The sequence below is a fragment of the Ursus arctos genome, unplaced genomic scaffold (assembly GCF_023065955.2).
Source record: "Ursus arctos isolate Adak ecotype North America unplaced genomic scaffold, UrsArc2.0 scaffold_15, whole genome shotgun sequence".
Classification (NCBI taxonomy): Eukaryota; Metazoa; Chordata; class Mammalia; order Carnivora; family Ursidae; genus Ursus; species Ursus arctos.
In genome coordinates, this window is record NW_026622819.1 from 33,199,796 (window position 1) to 33,218,510 (window position 18,715).

General features: G+C 37.7%; 1 protein-coding gene across 3 annotated transcripts in view; it reads right to left on the bottom strand.

Annotated features, from left to right (window-relative positions):
* Window positions 1–3,631: 3,631 nt before the first annotated feature.
* Window positions 3,632–18,715, bottom strand: part of PAIP1 (poly(A) binding protein interacting protein 1) — a 28,080-nt gene continuing 12,996 nt past the window's right edge. For all 3 annotated transcript variants that reach the window (XM_026506924.4, XM_026506923.4, XM_026506922.4), the window contains exons 4-11: window positions 18,174–18,286; window positions 15,450–15,561; window positions 13,822–13,947; window positions 12,448–12,554; window positions 11,479–11,596; window positions 10,652–10,706; window positions 6,381–6,474; window positions 3,632–3,993 (exon numbers count right to left, since the gene is read on the bottom strand). In XM_026506924.4, the coding sequence (XP_026362709.1) occupies window positions 3,900–3,993; window positions 6,381–6,474; window positions 10,652–10,706; window positions 11,479–11,596; window positions 12,448–12,554; window positions 13,822–13,947; window positions 15,450–15,561; window positions 18,174–18,286 (819 nt within the window). In that variant the 3' untranslated portion in view covers window positions 3,632–3,899. The remainder of the gene's footprint in view (window positions 3,994–6,380; window positions 6,475–10,651; window positions 10,707–11,478; window positions 11,597–12,447; window positions 12,555–13,821; window positions 13,948–15,449; window positions 15,562–18,173; window positions 18,287–18,715) is intronic.

The window sequence follows — 18,715 nt, forward strand, 5'->3', positions numbered from 1 at the left end:
TTAGTGTCCCTTGATAGTGTCAGATATTGCCTAGAGAACAAGCTAAAGAATCAAGTATCTACTGGATTTAGTGGCATAAATGTCATTGGCGGCTCTAGCAAGGGGTGTTGTGTATAGTGGCAGCAGAAGCCATAGGTCTGAATAGCAAATAGGAAGGAAATGGAAAACAAATATGGGACATTTGAAGAATCTGGCTAGGAAGGAGACAGAACTGTAGAGAAATGTGAGGGCCAGATTTCTCCTGATGAGAGGAATGACATACTCAACAGCTCATGCAAAGGGCCAATGGAGAGAGATTTAAGAAAGAAAAAGTACAAACCAAGTAACAACAGAGTTCATGAGAGAGCAAGGGGGATGGGATTCAAGCACACGTGGAATAATTGGCCTTTAACAGGAGGGATACTTCCCGTACAAGAGGGATGAAATGAATGCAGACGCATTTGTGTACATTTGCCCGTGTTCTGCTGTGAAGCAAGTCATGAGGGGATGAGGAACAGAGTGGAGAGTTTGAAATAAGCAAGGTAATAAAGATGGTAGGATTATTGGCAGTGCTGATAGCTTGGGTGGTGATTATGAGTTTACACTGGTACAAGCCTACCAGAAACATGACCTCCAGCTGCCTGGCTGAAGCAACAGTGTTGGGTCCATCCAGGGTTGGTTTTGTCAGGCTGACACAATATATGATCTAGTATACACGACCTAAAATTATTTACATCTACTGAAGTCTAGTGAGCCAAAGACCACCAGGTTAAAGCCTGCTGATAAAATCTTATTTATCAGCTTGTAAGCAAGGGAGCAAACTCCAGAGAAAACATGAATGGCATGCTACTCAAGAGGGAGGAGGGCACCCACTTTGGTAAAATTTGGATTCCTGCTGAAGGATTCTGAGGAGATTATAAGGGAAGGGATACCCGTTCTGAGTTGGATGCTGCTTCTGAAACAGAATTAGCAGCAGGAATTGACTAGGGTCTGGGTGCTGTTATGCGGTGACAGCCGTTTAGTAATCGGGTATCCCCAGGAATAGATGGGTGGGATAGCAAAGCAGGTCTGAAGATGACAAAGCGGTGGTCATACAAAGGGGTCATGATGGCAGTTTATAAGTGCATGACTTTGGGAAAAATGTGTCCCATTAACTTTGTAGCTGGCTTTATCTGTGTCTGTCCCCCCAACCAGATAAACAGCAAGGGTACTTCTTTTTTTTCTTTTTCCATTGAGAGCTGATTTTCAGTCCTTCAAGCCTGAACAGCTTTTTACTCTTTCATACCATGTATCATCTCTTGCTAAATGTGACTGATTTTTTCTTAAATGAGGACTTCCTCCAGATCCATCTGTTCCTCTATAGATAAGACTTAATGGAATACCGAATCATGCCCTTCTGACAATTTCCAATCTACAGTGAACCTCCAGTTTCTTAGACCCTCGCCCAAATTATACAACCAAAGCCCCAATCCTATATAATGAGTTCTAATACCCTTTCACTGACACACACCACAGTTCCCCATATGTGTAGTTTGCTATAGTGCAAAAGCAGGAAGCCCAGCCTGCTCAGGGACATGTATGTTCCTGGTAGTCTTTGGCTGGAAGGGCACGGACAACATAAAGACAGAAGGTCTGAGTTGATGACATAAGTGCCAGATTTTGTACAATCCAATATTTGTACTTTGTTACCAGAACACAAGCCTATGACCTGCACTAGGACCTATGTGTCCTTGCTCATTGGAGACTTATACTATTAATCCTTACGAAAGACTTAGGACCCATGTTTCTGTTGAAGATATGGCCAACAATTGTACCACAGGGCCAGCTCTTCCTTTCAGGCTATACCATTGCAATTTTGAAACATATCCACACATTTCTTGATGGCCTCCTATTTGACATGGCTTTAGTGACTCAGAACTAAGACTGTAACGGAAGTTAATGCTGTGTGCAGCTTCCAAAATTCAGCTTCTTCCTGAGTCTTCCACAATGCCCCCTCTCAAAATCCAGCTGCCATGTTTGTGAAAAGTCCAGGCCACACGGACAGGTCATGTGTAGGTGGGTCTGGCCAAGTGATAGCTTCAAGTCATCTCGGCCCAGTCAGCCACGTGAGTGAAGACGACTCCAGACGATTACAGCTCCCAGCCATTCGAATCACCTCCAGTCCTTAGTTTTCCCAGCTGAGGCCTCAAACATTGCAGAACAGAAAAAAAGCCGTGCTCTGTCCAAATCCCTGAACCACAGAACCCATGAGCATAATAATCGCTTATTGTTTGAAGACACTAAATTTGGGTGGTTATTTAAACAGCACTAGTAACTGGAACACATAATGACCCTGTTGGTAGCTGCTGAGTGTAGCAGCGACTGGTGACAATGAGCTATTGGACAAAGCTGGATGGTTATTCACAAAGCAACCACGAGAAGTTTAAAGCATATTCAGTTATCATGTACTTGGCCTCTGGTCTAATGTACTGCCCCTTCCCTACACCCTTTTCCCTTCACCCCCAAGATTTACAATGAGCACAGTCTTTGGAGAACTGCAGATTAAGGTAATTATCCACCACATTACAGGAGCCATTCTGAAAGAAAGAATCCTATTACAAGTTCCAAAAACACAATTATACATATCCTTCCCTTTTACAATAAGGAATCTAAAGGTTCATGTTTTATATTTGTTAATTTTTCCAAGTAGACTTGTTACTGAATTCTTAACACACACTGAATAGGACATCTTCTATCCTAGCAGAGTTTCTGATTTCAAACAATTTTATGACAAAGTTCAACAGAAATTCTTTAAAATATCAGGATTACATCCAAAAACTTAGAGGAAAACCAAACTATTTAAATTTTATTTTCAAAGTCTAATTTTAATCCAGACTGAACAAACAAGCAGAAAAGTGAGAAAGCTAACTGTATTAGCAGACACAGATGTACCAAATGTAAAACAGTGGGTTATTAACAGAACTATTTACATGCATATTTACAAGCAATCCTTTTGTACATAAGTTTTACTTTTAGTTAGTTGGAAAAAGGCTTTTGACATTAGGTACAAATATTTTTAAATAGGGCTGAGGTGGTACTACATTATAGTAAAAGTATTAGAAAAGTGATCCTCAGGGTGTATCAATTATAAAGCAGGTGAAAACTTGAGTGACAAAGATCTAGTAAAATTTTCTAGTAAAAAAGTCAATGCAACTCATGCTACAAAATAAAAATGAAAGCCATATAAGTAAAGAATAATGTTCTAGGCTTTAGGGTAATGAAGTTGGGGGGCGGGGAGGAGAACAATTCTAGAATTGCAATAAAACCTAACTGAAGAATCCTGGTTGTTTAGTTGGGAGTTTTAAGTCTTTTTTTTTTTTTTTAATGACATTTTAAAAGCCCTTGGTATCAAATAGCATCTGGATATGTAAATCAGTTGTTAATGATATATCCTAAGACTTTAGTGCTAAAGATTTTCATGATTGTGATTCATATTTGGAACCCAATTCACTGAGACAACGTAAAACTAAATGAAAGCTATTTACTCATCTAAAAAAGGATGCTACATTTTGCAATAATATGTATTTCCAGGCTAAGACTTCTTCCCTCAAGAAAAGTAGAATTTAAAGGTTAAGCTTCTAACCAACTAGCAAAATTTACTTTCAACATTTCATTTATTTCAAAATCGATTTTATTGCAGCCAAAACAGTGGAATTAACTGTACATAATAAACTATTATATATATATACACATTTTAAGTTATAGGGAATAAAGTTTATTTTGGCAGATAGTGTTAAACAAAATTAAAGTTGCATACATTAGTAACATAACTCAACATCCTTAATTTGGTATAAGTGTGACACATTTTCCTGTTTTCCTGTGTTCTGCTAAATCACCATAACCTAAACTGCTTTATAAAACTGATATGTTGAAATTTAGCTTTACTGTTTTCGCTTACGCTCTGATTCCAAACAAAACTTTTCATAAGCTTCTTCTATCTCTGGGTCCATCTCATCATCAATATCATCCAAGTATCTATGAAAGAAGTAAAGATGATTCATAAGTTTAATGTTTTTCAACTCAGAAATATCTAAGATGCTAAGCCACACAAGAAAGTATGGTGATACAACTTTCCTAGACTGTTACAGAATGCAAGCACTATCCAGAATCACATACATGTCAGTCCTCAGACAACCAAACACTTAATCTGAGGAGTTACATTTTACACTGGATTCTGAGTCTCTTGTGTTTGAAATTAAGCTTCTGTTACACTTTCAGACATATGTCTAAAAAAAAATTTAAGTTATCTCTATACCCCATGTGGGGTTCAAATCCAAAACCCCAAGATCAAGAGTCACATGATCTTCTGACTGAGCAGTCAGGCACCCGACATATGTCAAATTCTTAACCTAACCTAAAAGTGAATTTAAAGTCTCGACATACAAATTTGGGGGCTCAAGAGTGATATTATTTTCATAAATTTACTTTAACAATCACACTATAATTAGAACATAATTTCAGATATGCCATTTACCTCTAATACTGTAAAGTTTTATGTCTGTTTTTTTTTTTAAGATTTTATTTATTTATTTGACAGAGAAAGCACAAGCAGGGAGAGTGGCAGGCAGAGGGAGAGGGAGCAGCAGGCCCTTGGGCTCCTTGCTCAGCAGGGCTAGATCCCAGGACCCGGGAATCATGACCCGAGCCAAAGGAGGAGGCTCAACCGACTGAGCCACCCTGCTGCCCTATTTTATATCTACTTAACATCAGAAATAGTATTCCTGAAATAACAATTTAGTCACATGCCATTTATTTGGAATCACTTTCATAACAAGAAGCTACCTTTGAAATCATCTATCTCAGAATTTTTCCAACTATTAGTTTAAAATGATGAAAAACAAAGCTTTCCACAGTTAAGTATGAGTAGAAAACTTAAAGAGCCCATTAAGGATTTAATACACATATTCTTACTGAATACCCATAGCCATCTTAAAAAGATGGATACCACTATCACCTCCATTCTTTTTAAGTAATCTCTACGCCCAACATGGGGCTCAAACTCACAACCCTGAGATCAAGGGTCACATGTTCTACTGACTGCACCAGCCAGGCGCCCCTATCATCTCCATTTTAGAGATAAAAAAGACTCTGGAAGGAGGTTACATAAATACTCTGGAGATTTGGGGTTAAATACGTGGCACAGCCAGAATCTGACTCCCAATCTTTTCCCTTTTCAACACTTTTCCTCTACAATAACATGCTGTCGATGGGTCTCCCCACCCTGCAATAATCCTTTCCACCTACATGTGTGACAAACTATCTTGCCAAGACTGTATCAACTGCTGATGGGCCTTTTTGTCGTTGTTCCTCCATTTCCACTACAAGGCCGTGTGTTGAAGTAGCCACAAGTGTATCAGGGCAAGAGCATGTAATGTTTACCAAGCAAAACTTCAGAGGACAACCTGAAATCCAGTGCCAAGAACAGCTTGAATTTCCAGTGGTTCACCAAGCAGGACTGAACCTTTTTCTTAACTGGGCTTGAGTCCTTACACCCCTGCATTTTTTTTTTTTTTTAAATTAAACTAGAATGTAAAAATATGGTAACATTAGATCTCAAACAGACTTATAAATGTCACTAAATGGGAGAGAGAATAAAAGTGGTTCACTTTTTTAACCTACAACATACTCGAGAGATGAGACGTAAGTCAGATTTAATTTATTCCCTCCTCCACTTTTAGAAGGAAGAAAACCTGAGTAATTGGTCCAAATTCACATAAACCGTTAAGAGAGCTGGAACTAAACCTCACAAGTTCTTGGTTCTTCTTTGACTTGGTGTAATGCAATCTGATGGTAAGGGAGTAGCAAAAGCTTCTTTTATTACAAAGAATGGCAGGTAGGGATTGAGAGATGTGAATGCGACTATAACTTATACCTTCCCATCAGTCCAAACATTGTTATATAGTTATCAGCGTTCTCTTTAATCTTAATTCATCCTCTAACAGCTAAGATCTGAGTCTTCTACTGTCTCCCGGGAGGTGGTTCTAAGTATATACATATTCTTACTCAGTTCTCAAAAGAACTTGAGGGGTCTACTATTTCTACTTTACAGATGGAAAAACAAGCATAGAATTTACCCAAGATCTTACAATATTAGAGCTGAACTGAATCTATGTCATAAAACTGTGCTTGCGTATACCACATTTTAGTTTTTCCCCTTCAGATATATATACATTTTCAGAATCATAGTTTGTGTTTTCTAGTATGACTTCCTGAAAATTTCTGGTAAGCGAGCACTACACATACACCACTGTAGCACCATCAGATCAAAATGAGCATTCTTCATCCACCTTTGTCTAAACTCCATCTACAAAGTATGGCCACAGAAACATCACAAAGAAAGTTAATAGCTAAAAAGAACTTACGGATCACCAGCCCCTGATAAATCTGTCCCATTTTCTTCATAATCTGGAAAAAAGTCTTCTCTTTCAAGTAACTCTTGATATTTCTCTTGGTAATCTACAAAAAAAGTTTTAAAAATTAAATGCTGACGAAAGTCATAAAACAGCCAGTTAGCCTTCAAAATCTTTTTTAATATTAGTTTTTATTTAGGTAGATCCAATGTTTAAATAGCAGGAAGCTTCCAGTTGCATATTTAATAGCTTTTACAAAACTTATATTCTAATTGGTTTGCTTTTGCCACTTGCATGCTCATAAATCTTAATTATAATATTCCTCTAATTATATGTTGCCAATCAAGGCCATTGTGGACAGACCAGAGCACATGTCACAGCCAACGTGTATGCTGCTTATACGCTTTGCCGGTTCTTTCCAGAAAACAAACAAAAAAATATATATATCTATATAACTTGTTGGGAAAGAACATGTTCTTCCATATTCCTGTTCTTCCTTCCACAAGGAAGGATTTTAATCAAATAGCCTGGCCTCTGGTTGCCCTTACTCTTTCCCGAGGAAGTAAACTGAGCTAGGTAGCTAGCAGCTAACAGCCACTGGCCCATGTTTCTCAATCAGATTAGCTAACCTAGCAAAGGTTCTGAGCACAGGGGATTTTCTTTTCTTGCCTCGGAGACAGCTGGAAGGTAGCTACCTGATAAATGTTTCAACTATTCGAACTTTCCCTTGGTTGGCTTCTTCCAAGGCAATACGGGCAATCGTATAGCTCTCCGTCTGCCAACTGTCTTAGGCAGAGTTACTGAGTATCTTTTAAGATTAGCATGTCCGTATGGAATACTTATCTCTGAATAATAAAACAGATCAGTGTGTATTAAAACTGGTTACCTTAAAATTGGTTTCTTGTGAACAACAGCTACCTCAAATTTCAACAAGATAATTACATTAGACCACATTTTCCCCAAGATTGCCAGTCTCTATAAAACTAATTCCAGCCTAAAAGGTTGGTGATATTTTGACATCCAATTTTGGCAATTTGGCAACAATTACTTAAGGTAACGGATGAGACAAACATTCTTTTAAATGCACAGATGAATTCAGAAAAAAGAAAATCAAGTCCCTTGATGACAAACAAAAAGGGAACTGAACATCATACATACCTAACTCCAGCCAGGAGGCTGGCAGACCACATGCTCTCCGTAACAAAGAGGCTTGGATTTAAAAACCCACCGAAGGTCAGAAAGCAAGGTCCTGGTCCCATGTGAAACGGAGATGGAATTCATGCCCACGCCCACCTCTCCCTACACAAATCCGGGCCCTTCAAAGGGTGGATATGTCAAGCAAAAGGCAGACCAGGAGAAAACAAAGTGGAAAACACTCTGGTGGCAAAGAAAGATAGCAAAGAAGCTTGCTTGTCTCTTCCTGGGTTTGAAGTAGAAACGACAGTACTCTGAAGAAACTGGTTCATCACAGAATTTGTAATAATGGCCCTACAGCTCAAATTTCTACTACTCACCCACAAAAAACCCCTATGACAAGAAATAAAAACTTGTTCCAAATCCATTTTACCCCTGTGGCTCCTTGGCAGGGACAAATGTTACTACAACTCAAGCCATATGGAGTTTTCGTGAAAAAAAAAAAAAAAAAAACAAAAAAACAAAAAACAAAAAAAAAGCAGTTAAAACATGAGAGCTGTCATAAAGGGCCACAATATACATAACTTAACTTCAAATGGTTTAGAAAACAGTGTGGACAAGTGATAAAGCAAATAGAATAAATGTTAACAAAAGGTACATCTGAGTAATGGGTGGATGGGTGCTCTTTGTACAATTTTTACTTTTATAACTTTTCTGTAAGTTTGAAATCCTTTCCAAAAAAGAGTTTAAGACCGTTAAATATCAGATTGCAATAAAAAAAGATCAAAATAAACTTTACGTCATAGTCAAAAATAATAGGGTTAGAATTAAAAGATAGAACAAAAATGTGAAATAAAAGTAAGCATGTTTAGAAATTTCTATAAACAAGAGTCACAAAAAACAAACAGGTTAAACAAATGAGACACAGATGAAGAACAAAGAACCAAAATGATTCAAGGTAACTTTGAAGAATAAGAAAATCTGTCTCACCAGACATAGCAAGATTTAAAGTAAAGTAGTAATTAAGACTGTGGTATCAGTATTAAGACCTTAAGACAAAAGATCCACATGACACAGGAGTAAAATCCAAATTTAGAGAGGAGGGGCACGGTACACATCAGAGGGACATTTTATTGAGAAGAAAGCATGTATAACTCAACATCGGTTGGCTCAGACAAGAGAACATGGAATATTTAATTTCTACTACATCCATCATATAAAAATTAGCCAGATGGACTAAAGACCTAAATATAAAAAGCAACAAAGCCTTTTAGAAGAAAATGGAATTTGATGGTAATAAGGAAACCTTCTTAGCCACAGAGAGCAGGAACAAGACAGATATACTGACATGAAAACTCGAAGCTTCTATAGGACAAGACCAAACATAATGGAAAGACAGCATACACTGGGAGAAGCTCCGAGTCACTTTCTGGGCTACATAAAGAATTACAAATCAGTGAAGAGACAAATGATCCAAGAGAAGTATGGGCAAAGAACACAAACAGGCAACTCTCAAAAGGAAGAAAACTGTCAATAGAAACATGAAAAGAAATTCATTATCACTAGTAAGGAAATGAAAGTTTACAATTTCGTACAATCTGACTGACAACAATTAGGTCTGGTAATAAGCGTTGCCAAGGATGAGAAACAGGAACCCTCCAGTTCTGCTGGGGACTTATCAGGTGGTATAGCAGACTGGAAGGCAGGCTCACAACATTTAGTGAAGCAGAAGATGCACATAACTTATAATGTAGCAACTTCTCCCCAAAGAGCCCCCTGCATGTGCACAGGGACTACTCGGAGGTCTGTACAGCACTGTCTATAGTAAGGAGTGGGAACCACCCAACCACACTTAAGTCGGGACCTATAACCAGTGCTTTACTGAGTGCAGCATTATTTGGCATTTAAAACGAGCCAAAGCGATAGATACTTCAATGTGAATACAGAGCCAAACCACTGAATAAAAAACAAGTTGCAAAAGATGTGCACAATAAGACACCGTTTAGGTTAATGCTATTGTGTGATAATACACTATTTAAAGACACATAGGAAGTAAAAAGACATCACAATGACCTCAACTTCAGGACGGTAATTACCTCTGGGAGGGAAGCGGTAGAAGGACTAGTGTTGGGGGTGAGGGATGGGTCAAAGAACAGAGTGGTTTACTAGTTATCCACTGGGTTTTATTTTTTTAAAAGCACCCAAAGTGTATGTTAATATGACAAAATGACACTGGCTTAACCTTGACAGTGAATCAAGAGGTCAGATTTTTATAGTTTATATAATAATTATACACACACACACAAACACACAATTTTTTCTAAGACTTTTAAAAATCTCCCCACAGGGAGCCCAACGCAGGGTTCCATCCCACAACCACAAGATCATGACCCGAACCGAAACCAAGAGTCGAATGCCCAAATGACTGAGCCACCCAAGTGCCCCACGAAGTTTTTATATTTTGAGTGTTTCATAATTCAAAGTTGAAAGTTAAGCAGTCCTTCTTTCCACCTCTTTTGAGGAACAGGATAGTCAGGGCCTGCTATCCAGAGGAAGCAAATGGGAAAATTCTGAACAATAAGCTGCTTATAGTTTTTATCAAATGGGAAAATTTTCTCTTGCTCATACTGCAGTCCCATTTATCACAATTAAAGCAATCTTCCTACAAATGGCCCTTTTCTGGAAGGGGAAGTGTGCTGAGATTTAGATTTTAATTAACTCTGACCTACTGACTATTAATGAAACCCATAATTCTTAGTATCTGCAAGTATTAACCCACAGTAACGAACACTGTACTCTATGTAGTAGTCAGAACCATGTTTCCCTTCTATCTTAACCACCTGAAAGCTTACAGTGTAAAAATGAAATATTAGAGAAAATATAAAATAAAAATGGTTGCATTTAATTGAGGGATTCTTCCAAGCCATTGTCAGGTGACAAGATACTATACACAGAGTCAGACTTTCCATTTGAAATGGTTCAAAGTGGTTGTCCCTGTAAAGAATATTCTATATGAGAGAAGCATTTACCCTGTATCTTAGAATGTGCCCGCTTCAAAAAGCTACAACTTTGTACTGGTGAGGGTATGGTTTTCTGTAATTCACTAGCTTACCAAGAAGTGGGGGGCAAAGCACTGTGAAACAGCCTACCTGGGTCAGCCGCAGTGAAAGGAACACCATCAGAGGTATAAAAGGTTGGTTCATTCTAGGATGAATCAAAGTGATATAAATATGCAATTACTTCAGAATTGATTTTTTAAAGCAAATTAAAGCAGCATGGCTGAGGTCACTCATCTGCACCTGATAATGCAAGAACACACAAAAAACTAGCTTCCTAATAGCCATTTTCATTTCATTGGGAAAGGCTATGGTTTTCAGATTTCGATTCTATTCTCTCAAGTTCCTGTGGCTCTAACCCTGCTGTCTAGTCAGTCACACTCGTGATGAACCGTTTTGTTGTGCACTGTGATTTAGCATTGTGTCAGCTTATTTACAGTTGTGGTTCTCCCCTCCCCACCATTTTTTAAAAATTTCCGTGGCTGGGGTTATAGCAGCATTTCTCCCTTGTTGTGTTATGTTTGGTCATGTCAGGAGCTTCAGGGCATCATTGGCCTGGTGATCATTCTTAATTTACTACCACATGCAAAAGTAAAAGTGTGAGATGCAGGTCTCTGGTTATACATTCTCTGGAAAAACTTCTCCTCACAATCCACACTCAACGGAGTCTAAGCCTTATTGATTTCCCTTGCCACTGGATGGATCTTTCTCTAGTCTATCCTTTCCTTACAGGATTTCTTCTCCTATTTACCTGGCCTGCTGGCTGCCATGTGACCCTAAGCCAATGAAAAGTTATCGGCATTAAATTCTGAGAATACTTTTTTTTTTTTTTTTGAGAATACCTTTATGTACGTCACCTAGAAATTTCCAAAACTGGATCCAAGCAATAAACAAAACTTAAAATGTAAACATGGGCATACCATAAAATAATTAGGATCGTTTTCAGGTGTTGCTTCTCTGTACGTTGAAGTTGCATGGACTCTACCCCAGTTACTTGACCGGAGTTCTACAAGCTTCAAGAGCATCTGTTTCACATCTCTGCAGACAGAAGTTGAAAATGAGTTAAGGGTATCCACCAAAGTGTTGTCGGACTCTAGAATACCACAGACTCCTAAAACTATGTTTCATAAATTTAACACGTACATCTAAGTGCTTTGACTTATTAGACATTTCCTATACTGACATAACTTTTTTTTAAGCAGCCTTGAAATTTGTTCCATCTAGGGCGCCTAGGTGGCTCAGTCAGTTAAGCTGCTTCCTTAGGCTCAGGTCATGATCCCGGGGTCCTGGGATTGAGCCCCGTGCAGGGAGCCTGCTTCTCCCTCTTCTCCCTGCCTGTGCTCTCTCTCACTATCTTTGTCTCTGTCTCTCTCCCAAATAAATAAAATTAAAAAGGAAGGAAAGAAGGAAGGAAGGAAGGAAGGAAGGAAGGAAGGAAGGAAGGAAGGAAGAAGAAAGAAAGAAAGAAAGAAAGAAAGAAAGAAAGAAAGAAAGAAAGAAAGAAAAATTGTTCCATCTAACTGTGACTATATGGTTCTTAAAGGCAGTGGCTACCCCACATTTTTATGCCTCCAACTGGACTTAAAATAGTACTTTACCCAAGTATTTATTGAACAATTTAAAGTCTGAATCATTTTACTTTTCAATGGACTTCTATCTTACCACAGGAAAATCTTAATTTTTTTTCAATTTATAAACACAACAGAATAAAAAAGGCCAGGTGAGCAGTAGCCATAACTAAAATTATTATACTTTTAAAGAAAATATTTCTGAAAAAAAATATTTCTGTAGATCTGTAAGACTTCAATTCTTTTGATGATAGCATATATAACAGATTAAAAAGAATCCCCACAGCAAAAGAAATTGAGATCCACTGGCTAGCTACCCACCTGCTGCAATTTGCATCTAGGACAACATTTTCAATTCTCTGAATGATTTCTTCCATATCAGTCTTTCCCTTCTCCTTCCAGGCATCTTCTAAAACTGACCCTGTCAACTAAAAAAGCAGGTTATCAGTAAAATAAGGAATTCAATAAAGTACAGAAATTCTTAAAAAAAAGTATTAGTAGCAGTTCAAGCATTCTTTGAACAAAATGAATTTGGTTAAGTTAAATACTCCCAATTATTCTCTACCACCTAACAGGAATCTCTAGACCCTCTATTTTTCCTGATTGAGAGAAACTAAAGCAGAACCTTAATCACAGGTTTTACGGGTCAATGACTGTAGGGTATATTCCCTATATAAGTTAGGCTACAAAATTTTAATCAACCTTTCACTTTTTGAAATTTACAAGTATAGAAGCTCTGAATTTAAAAAAAATACAAACTTCGGGGAGATAAAAGAGTTAAGGATATAAACCAGTAATTCATAGAAACAAAAAAAAAGGCTAACAAATGTGAAGAAACGCTTAAATTCACTAATGATTAGGAAAATGCAAAACGAGATTTTTGTTTTTACTCATTACCCATGACAAAACAAACCAGGATTAATTATATCCATCACTGAGAAGAATATGGAGAAAGCAGTGTACTCATTCACTGTTGGTAGGACAACAACCAAATCACACACTGGTTTGGCATTTAATAGGGAAATTCGACATCACTTCTCAAAATAAACTATACTACGCTCACTGCCTCACCAAATCTACGTGTAGGAATTGAACCTACATCAACAACCGCACACAGAAACGAAGTTACTGGAGAAAGAGGAAAGTCTTTTGTGCCATGCAAAGATCTAAGATCTTTGTTAGACAATAAAAAAGCAAGCCACAAAGAGTGAGATTGAGGGCACACATAAAGACATGGGGAAGGAAGGAAAGGAAATTTAGAGATGGGGGTGAAGGACTTCCATTTTTTGCTTCTAAATTTGGATTCTCATATTTAAAAAATCAGTACAGAGGAGCATGGGTGGCTCAGTCGGCTCAGCATCCAAGTCTTGATTTCAGCTCAGGTCATGATCTCAGGGTTGTGAGACTGAGCCCCATGTCGGGCTCTGTGCTCAGTGTGGAGTCTGCTCGTCCCTCTCCCTCTGCCTCCCTCCATCCCGCGCATGCACTCTCTCTCAAAAAAATAAAATCTGAAAAATAAATAAAATCAGTACGTACTGCTTTTCCAATATTTAAATTCAAGAGCAAAGCAAAATGTCAACATTTAACTTAAAATCTAATTTTGAATTCACTGCATACTATACATACTTTCCTTCCTCTAAATCATATACAAATGGGGTAGAAAGATTAATTTTAAGAAACGTAAGTAAAACCTACCTTCAGTAATTTTACTGCACAAATTAAGTTGTCATCCATAGGATTGGAAAAGAGGGCATTCAGCAACTCCCGAAGACCAACCTGAAGAATATCTGCTCTTGTAACCTGTCCGTTTGTTCCCTTGATCTTTTGGGACAAAAGAAAATGAAAAGCACCTATGCCAAAATACTATAACAGAGAAATAAATGGTCTAACATGTTGGCAAAATAAGTGTCTTACGTTTAACAATACAAGAATCAGAAATACTCTGGTACCTTTGCAAAATTACAGGTATGTAAGACCTCTAATACAACTGATAAACTACAGGTAAAATTTTCCATTTAGCACACATAACATATGGTCAGGATAGCCTCAGTCTCCTTTATAAATATCTGCCTCATACAACATTCTCTGGTCTATTAAGCTACCACCTTTTTTGGAACATGCAGCATTTTATTATTCTTTTTATACTATTTAAAAATACTGCTTTGCACTGAACGGTCTAAGTATCGTAGCTCTCCAGCCAGAGGAGCTGTCGGCACAGGAGCCGACCTCACCTTCACACTCCCCACGGACACGGCATCATTACGTCCACATAGGAAACAGCTGCATTCTTAAAATGACTCTTCATTTACAGCACATTTTAGATGAATGCTCTTATTTTGGCTTATATAAAAATTAAACTGAAAGATTAATGCATGGAATTTTTTAAAAATTAAGTCCATCCAGGGCTACCTGGCTGGTTCAGTTGGAAGAGCATGCGACCCTTGGTCTCAGGGTTGGGAGTTCAAGCTCTATGTTGGGCATGGTGCCTACTTAAAAAAAAATAATAATAAAATCCCACTGCCAAAAAAAAAAGGGTCCATCTGTGGTAAAATGGGTTAATCAACTAGGCACTAGATTGGACAGAGACTTTTTAGAGGCACTAACTGAGATGCACATTTGATGGTGGATTCATGGGTCCTTTCAGTGGTGTTTACGATTAAGTTTTCAAATCACAGTTAAAGGAGGTACAACCTATCTCTGGGATTAACTACTCAAAAAAAAAAAAAGCAAATCCATTACAAAGTAATATTCAGCACTTAGTTGCCTGCATATACCCAAGCAGACCACCAATTTACAAACTTGTTTAGCTATAGGGTTTGAACAAATGCATTTTATTTGGAAGATTAATTTATAAAATAGGACCAAGAAGAACAATCCTGGGTGGATGAGGGTGAAAAGAACCCCAGATATTCTAGTTCCCCTCCCCACCCTTTCAACTCAAAGCTTTGTGTTCTGCAGAGTACGCTGCTTTCGGGCCACCATCTGAAAGTCAACAGACGAAAGGTGTGAATTCAAAAAGGTATGATTATCTGTATTTCAAGAGCTTAAAGCTGCACAGAAACCATGGCTTTCCAAAAGTACACAGACTTTAAAATTCCCAGCAACTTCCCAACAGCCTCCCTGCAAACAGGAGAAACACAGACGTTCCATTAGAATGCGGGCACTACCATGAGCAGCCACTGAGATACTATTTCTCCCTCTCCCGTCGCCCAGCCTTCCATTTCACCCTTTACGTTGTCGAAGGATAATGTAAATACAAATTCCTTATCATGATCGGTTTATGTTCCCAGGCTTTGTAAGTACTTAAAAAAATGTCTCCTCACCTCCAGGTTAAGATAGAGTTCTCCCAGGAAGAGGACAAACGCATGGAATCGTTTCCGAGTCACTTCGTCACCTTTTGCAGCTTGATCTTTAACTTCATATTCAGTTCGACATCTAACGAAGATATACCATTTATAATCTCACACTGCTTTGGTTTTTGAGCAAACAAGATGACCAGCTGTCGGGTTTGTTGTCCACAAGCAACTCAGAAACAAGTACCATACACCGATGTCCTGACTTTCTGCAGTAAAAAGTGTTCCTGTCTACTGTAGAGACGAGAACATGCACCATCTTTTCATACTGATTCCTAGTTTTAAGAAACTAATGGGTTTATTTTCAACTATTCTTACCAGATCAAGTTTGTAATCTGTTTAAACAACATAGGTTTCATGAGGTTCATTGTATGCTGGCGCCGAAAAGAAAGAAAATGCCTCGCCTTTGTTTGATGGGCTTTTTGTCAAGAAGGCAACGTTTTGGGTTTTATTTTAAAGCATATTTTTTACTCAAATTGTCTCTGTAAATGTTCTACTCTGAATATGTGAACTTTGAAACACATCTTTAAATATATATATACATATACATGGTCTCCAACTAAGCTGAAAATAAAATGAATTCCTACTAAGCCCATAATCCTTCATAATTTCCATTATACGAATCAGAGAAATGAAGGGAAAAGTCCCCAGTTGAAATTCACATAGGAACAGCAATTAGTTTGGTCTCAATATCCCAGAGACCAAAGGAGTCAAATAACTTAGTTTCCCTTGCTTTATTTTCCACTGACCTGGCCCATCTGCTATCCTATAAAGTATCTGTAACAATCACCATAAACCTGTCACTGCCCATGTCCATGAATTACGGTGTCAGCTGTTATTTAAAGGGATTTTTAAAACATACTTTAAATGTTAACCAATTTGGCGTTAAATATTTTTTACCTTTATCGATAAGGTGGTGAAAAAACTCTGGGAAAGTCATGTGTTTTGTAAAGCTGATTTTTGACAGTTCTGTTAAAGACAAAAGGAGGGGTTTGTGGAGACTGAATGGCTTCCACGTCTAAGGGACCAGTTTAGCTTGGCTTTGTAAAAAAAATAAAAAATTTTTTAAGGAAAAAAGAAGTCACTGTTTACCAAGAATTTACCTTGGGTCAATCTGTGTATCAACCATAAACCCAGGATAATTTATCATGTCTATAAATATCTATAAAACGCTCTGGCTAATAGAAAGGATGAGTTAATTAATGCCAATTTAGTTATCCCAGCACCTTATTGGCTACTCTCCTTTTACGACTTTATAAGCAGTTTTGATGAAATGACCTTTTCATTTTATAAGTGCAATGACTATTAGATTATACATTAAGATATGTTGATGCAAGTGCAAAAAAATCCCTACCCCTGTAGGTCATTGATTATCCAGATGAAAGGAACCTATACCTCTAAACTCACCTTTTCTAAGTTAAAGATTTTTCAATTAGAAAGGCAATACGTGCTAATTTCAGAAAGGTTAAAAGCAGAAAAATATAAAAGTCATAAAACCCAGAGATAACTGCCTAAGATTTAATAGTCAATTTCTCTTAGTATTTAGTGTTGCACTTCTAAGTTTTTTATAGATTTGAAATATATTTTGGTGTAAAGAGACAGGAACCCATTTTTGTTTTCGTCCCCCATGAATGGCTAGCCAGTTGTGTCAGCAGCACAATTTACCTTTTACATACATATTTGAAGTATATCCAACAAAAGCTTAATTTTCCAGTGTCTCTGGAGTCTACTTTTGGGATCTTTATTCTATTCCAGTGCAGTTTAAACACAGGATGGGACACTTTGCAACCACTGAAAGTATCTTTAAGGAACTAATGGAACAACTATAATAAACTTGAAGGCAACCTTGTTAGTGAATAAAACTGCTCCCATAAGAAAATCAGTTTCCCTAAATTAGCATATGAATTCAAGGTCATGTCAAAAATCTAATATCAAAAAGATTCATGAAATTTCACATATTGACTCTAAAGTTCATTGGAGAAAAGAAGCATGCCAGAATAGCAAAGGAGAATCTACCCAAAAAATGTGGGGAGGGGACCAACCATCCTAGATATTAAAAAGTTAGAGATTTTTAGTAGTATCATAATAAAATAGGAATAGGACAAGTGATGAACAGAATATAATGAAACTCTAGAATCAAAACCCCGTTATAAGATGTAGTGTGATAAAGGCAGCAGCTCAACTCAATAAGGAAATGGATCATTCTAAAAAGTGGTATGGGAAAAACTAGTTCAACATGTGGCAATAAATTAGAACCTACTCAAAATAAAAGTGCAGATGTACTAAGAAATATATAAATGGTCATTTTCAAGATCTTGGGAAATGAAAGGTCTTCTAAGCACAAAACCCAAGGCAGAGGGGTCCCTGGGGGGCTCAGTTGGTTAGGTGTCTGCCTTTAGTTCAGGTCATGATCTCAGGGTGCTGGGATCAAGCCCCGAATCCTGCATCGGGCTCCCTGCTCAGTGGTGAGCCTGCTTCTCCCTCTTCCTCTGCCACTCCCCCTGCTTGTTTGTGCTCCCTCTCAAATGAATAAATAAAAATCTTTAAAAAAAATACAATACTTGAATACAAATAAGAATGGTCTACCCTACCTTCCCCTGCAAACTTCTATAATGTACAGTCTTTAGAAAAGAGGAATGGCCAAATTCTTATAGGTCTAAAAGTTTTCCTTTAATTGCATATATTCACACTGACCTTTGAAGCAGCAACTGGCGAAAGTTGCCACTCTGTGGGCTAATTGTCAGATGATGGGACAGGTAATTACACAGGCGAGCTCCCATGTAAGAGAAATTTGGGATAGATGTGGCCTTTCAAAAAGAAAAAAGAAAACTTTTTTAGGACACAAATACACTGTTCTTAATGCAAATACTTAACAGCAACATTCTAAAGAAGAAAACATTTCCACCCCGAAAACTGACCACACTGTACAAATGTACAAGTCTTTTTTAGTTGTTAGGCATAAGAAAACTAACTCTCCCTCCCAACTTTACACCAAGAACAAGAACAAAGGAAAATGTTTAAGTTCTCCCCATCATTTACCTGAGATCACCAGAAACCAAACAGACAAGACCTCTTTATACTAAACAATTTTTGCCTAAGACATGTGCATGTACCCAGTTGCAAAGTACTAATTATGAATAAATAAGAGTATTTGTCAAATGATTGTTCTGTGGTGTTTTTCAGGGATAGGCTGGCATAGACTTTGGCATCTAGCAGTCCAGAACAAGATTCCCAGG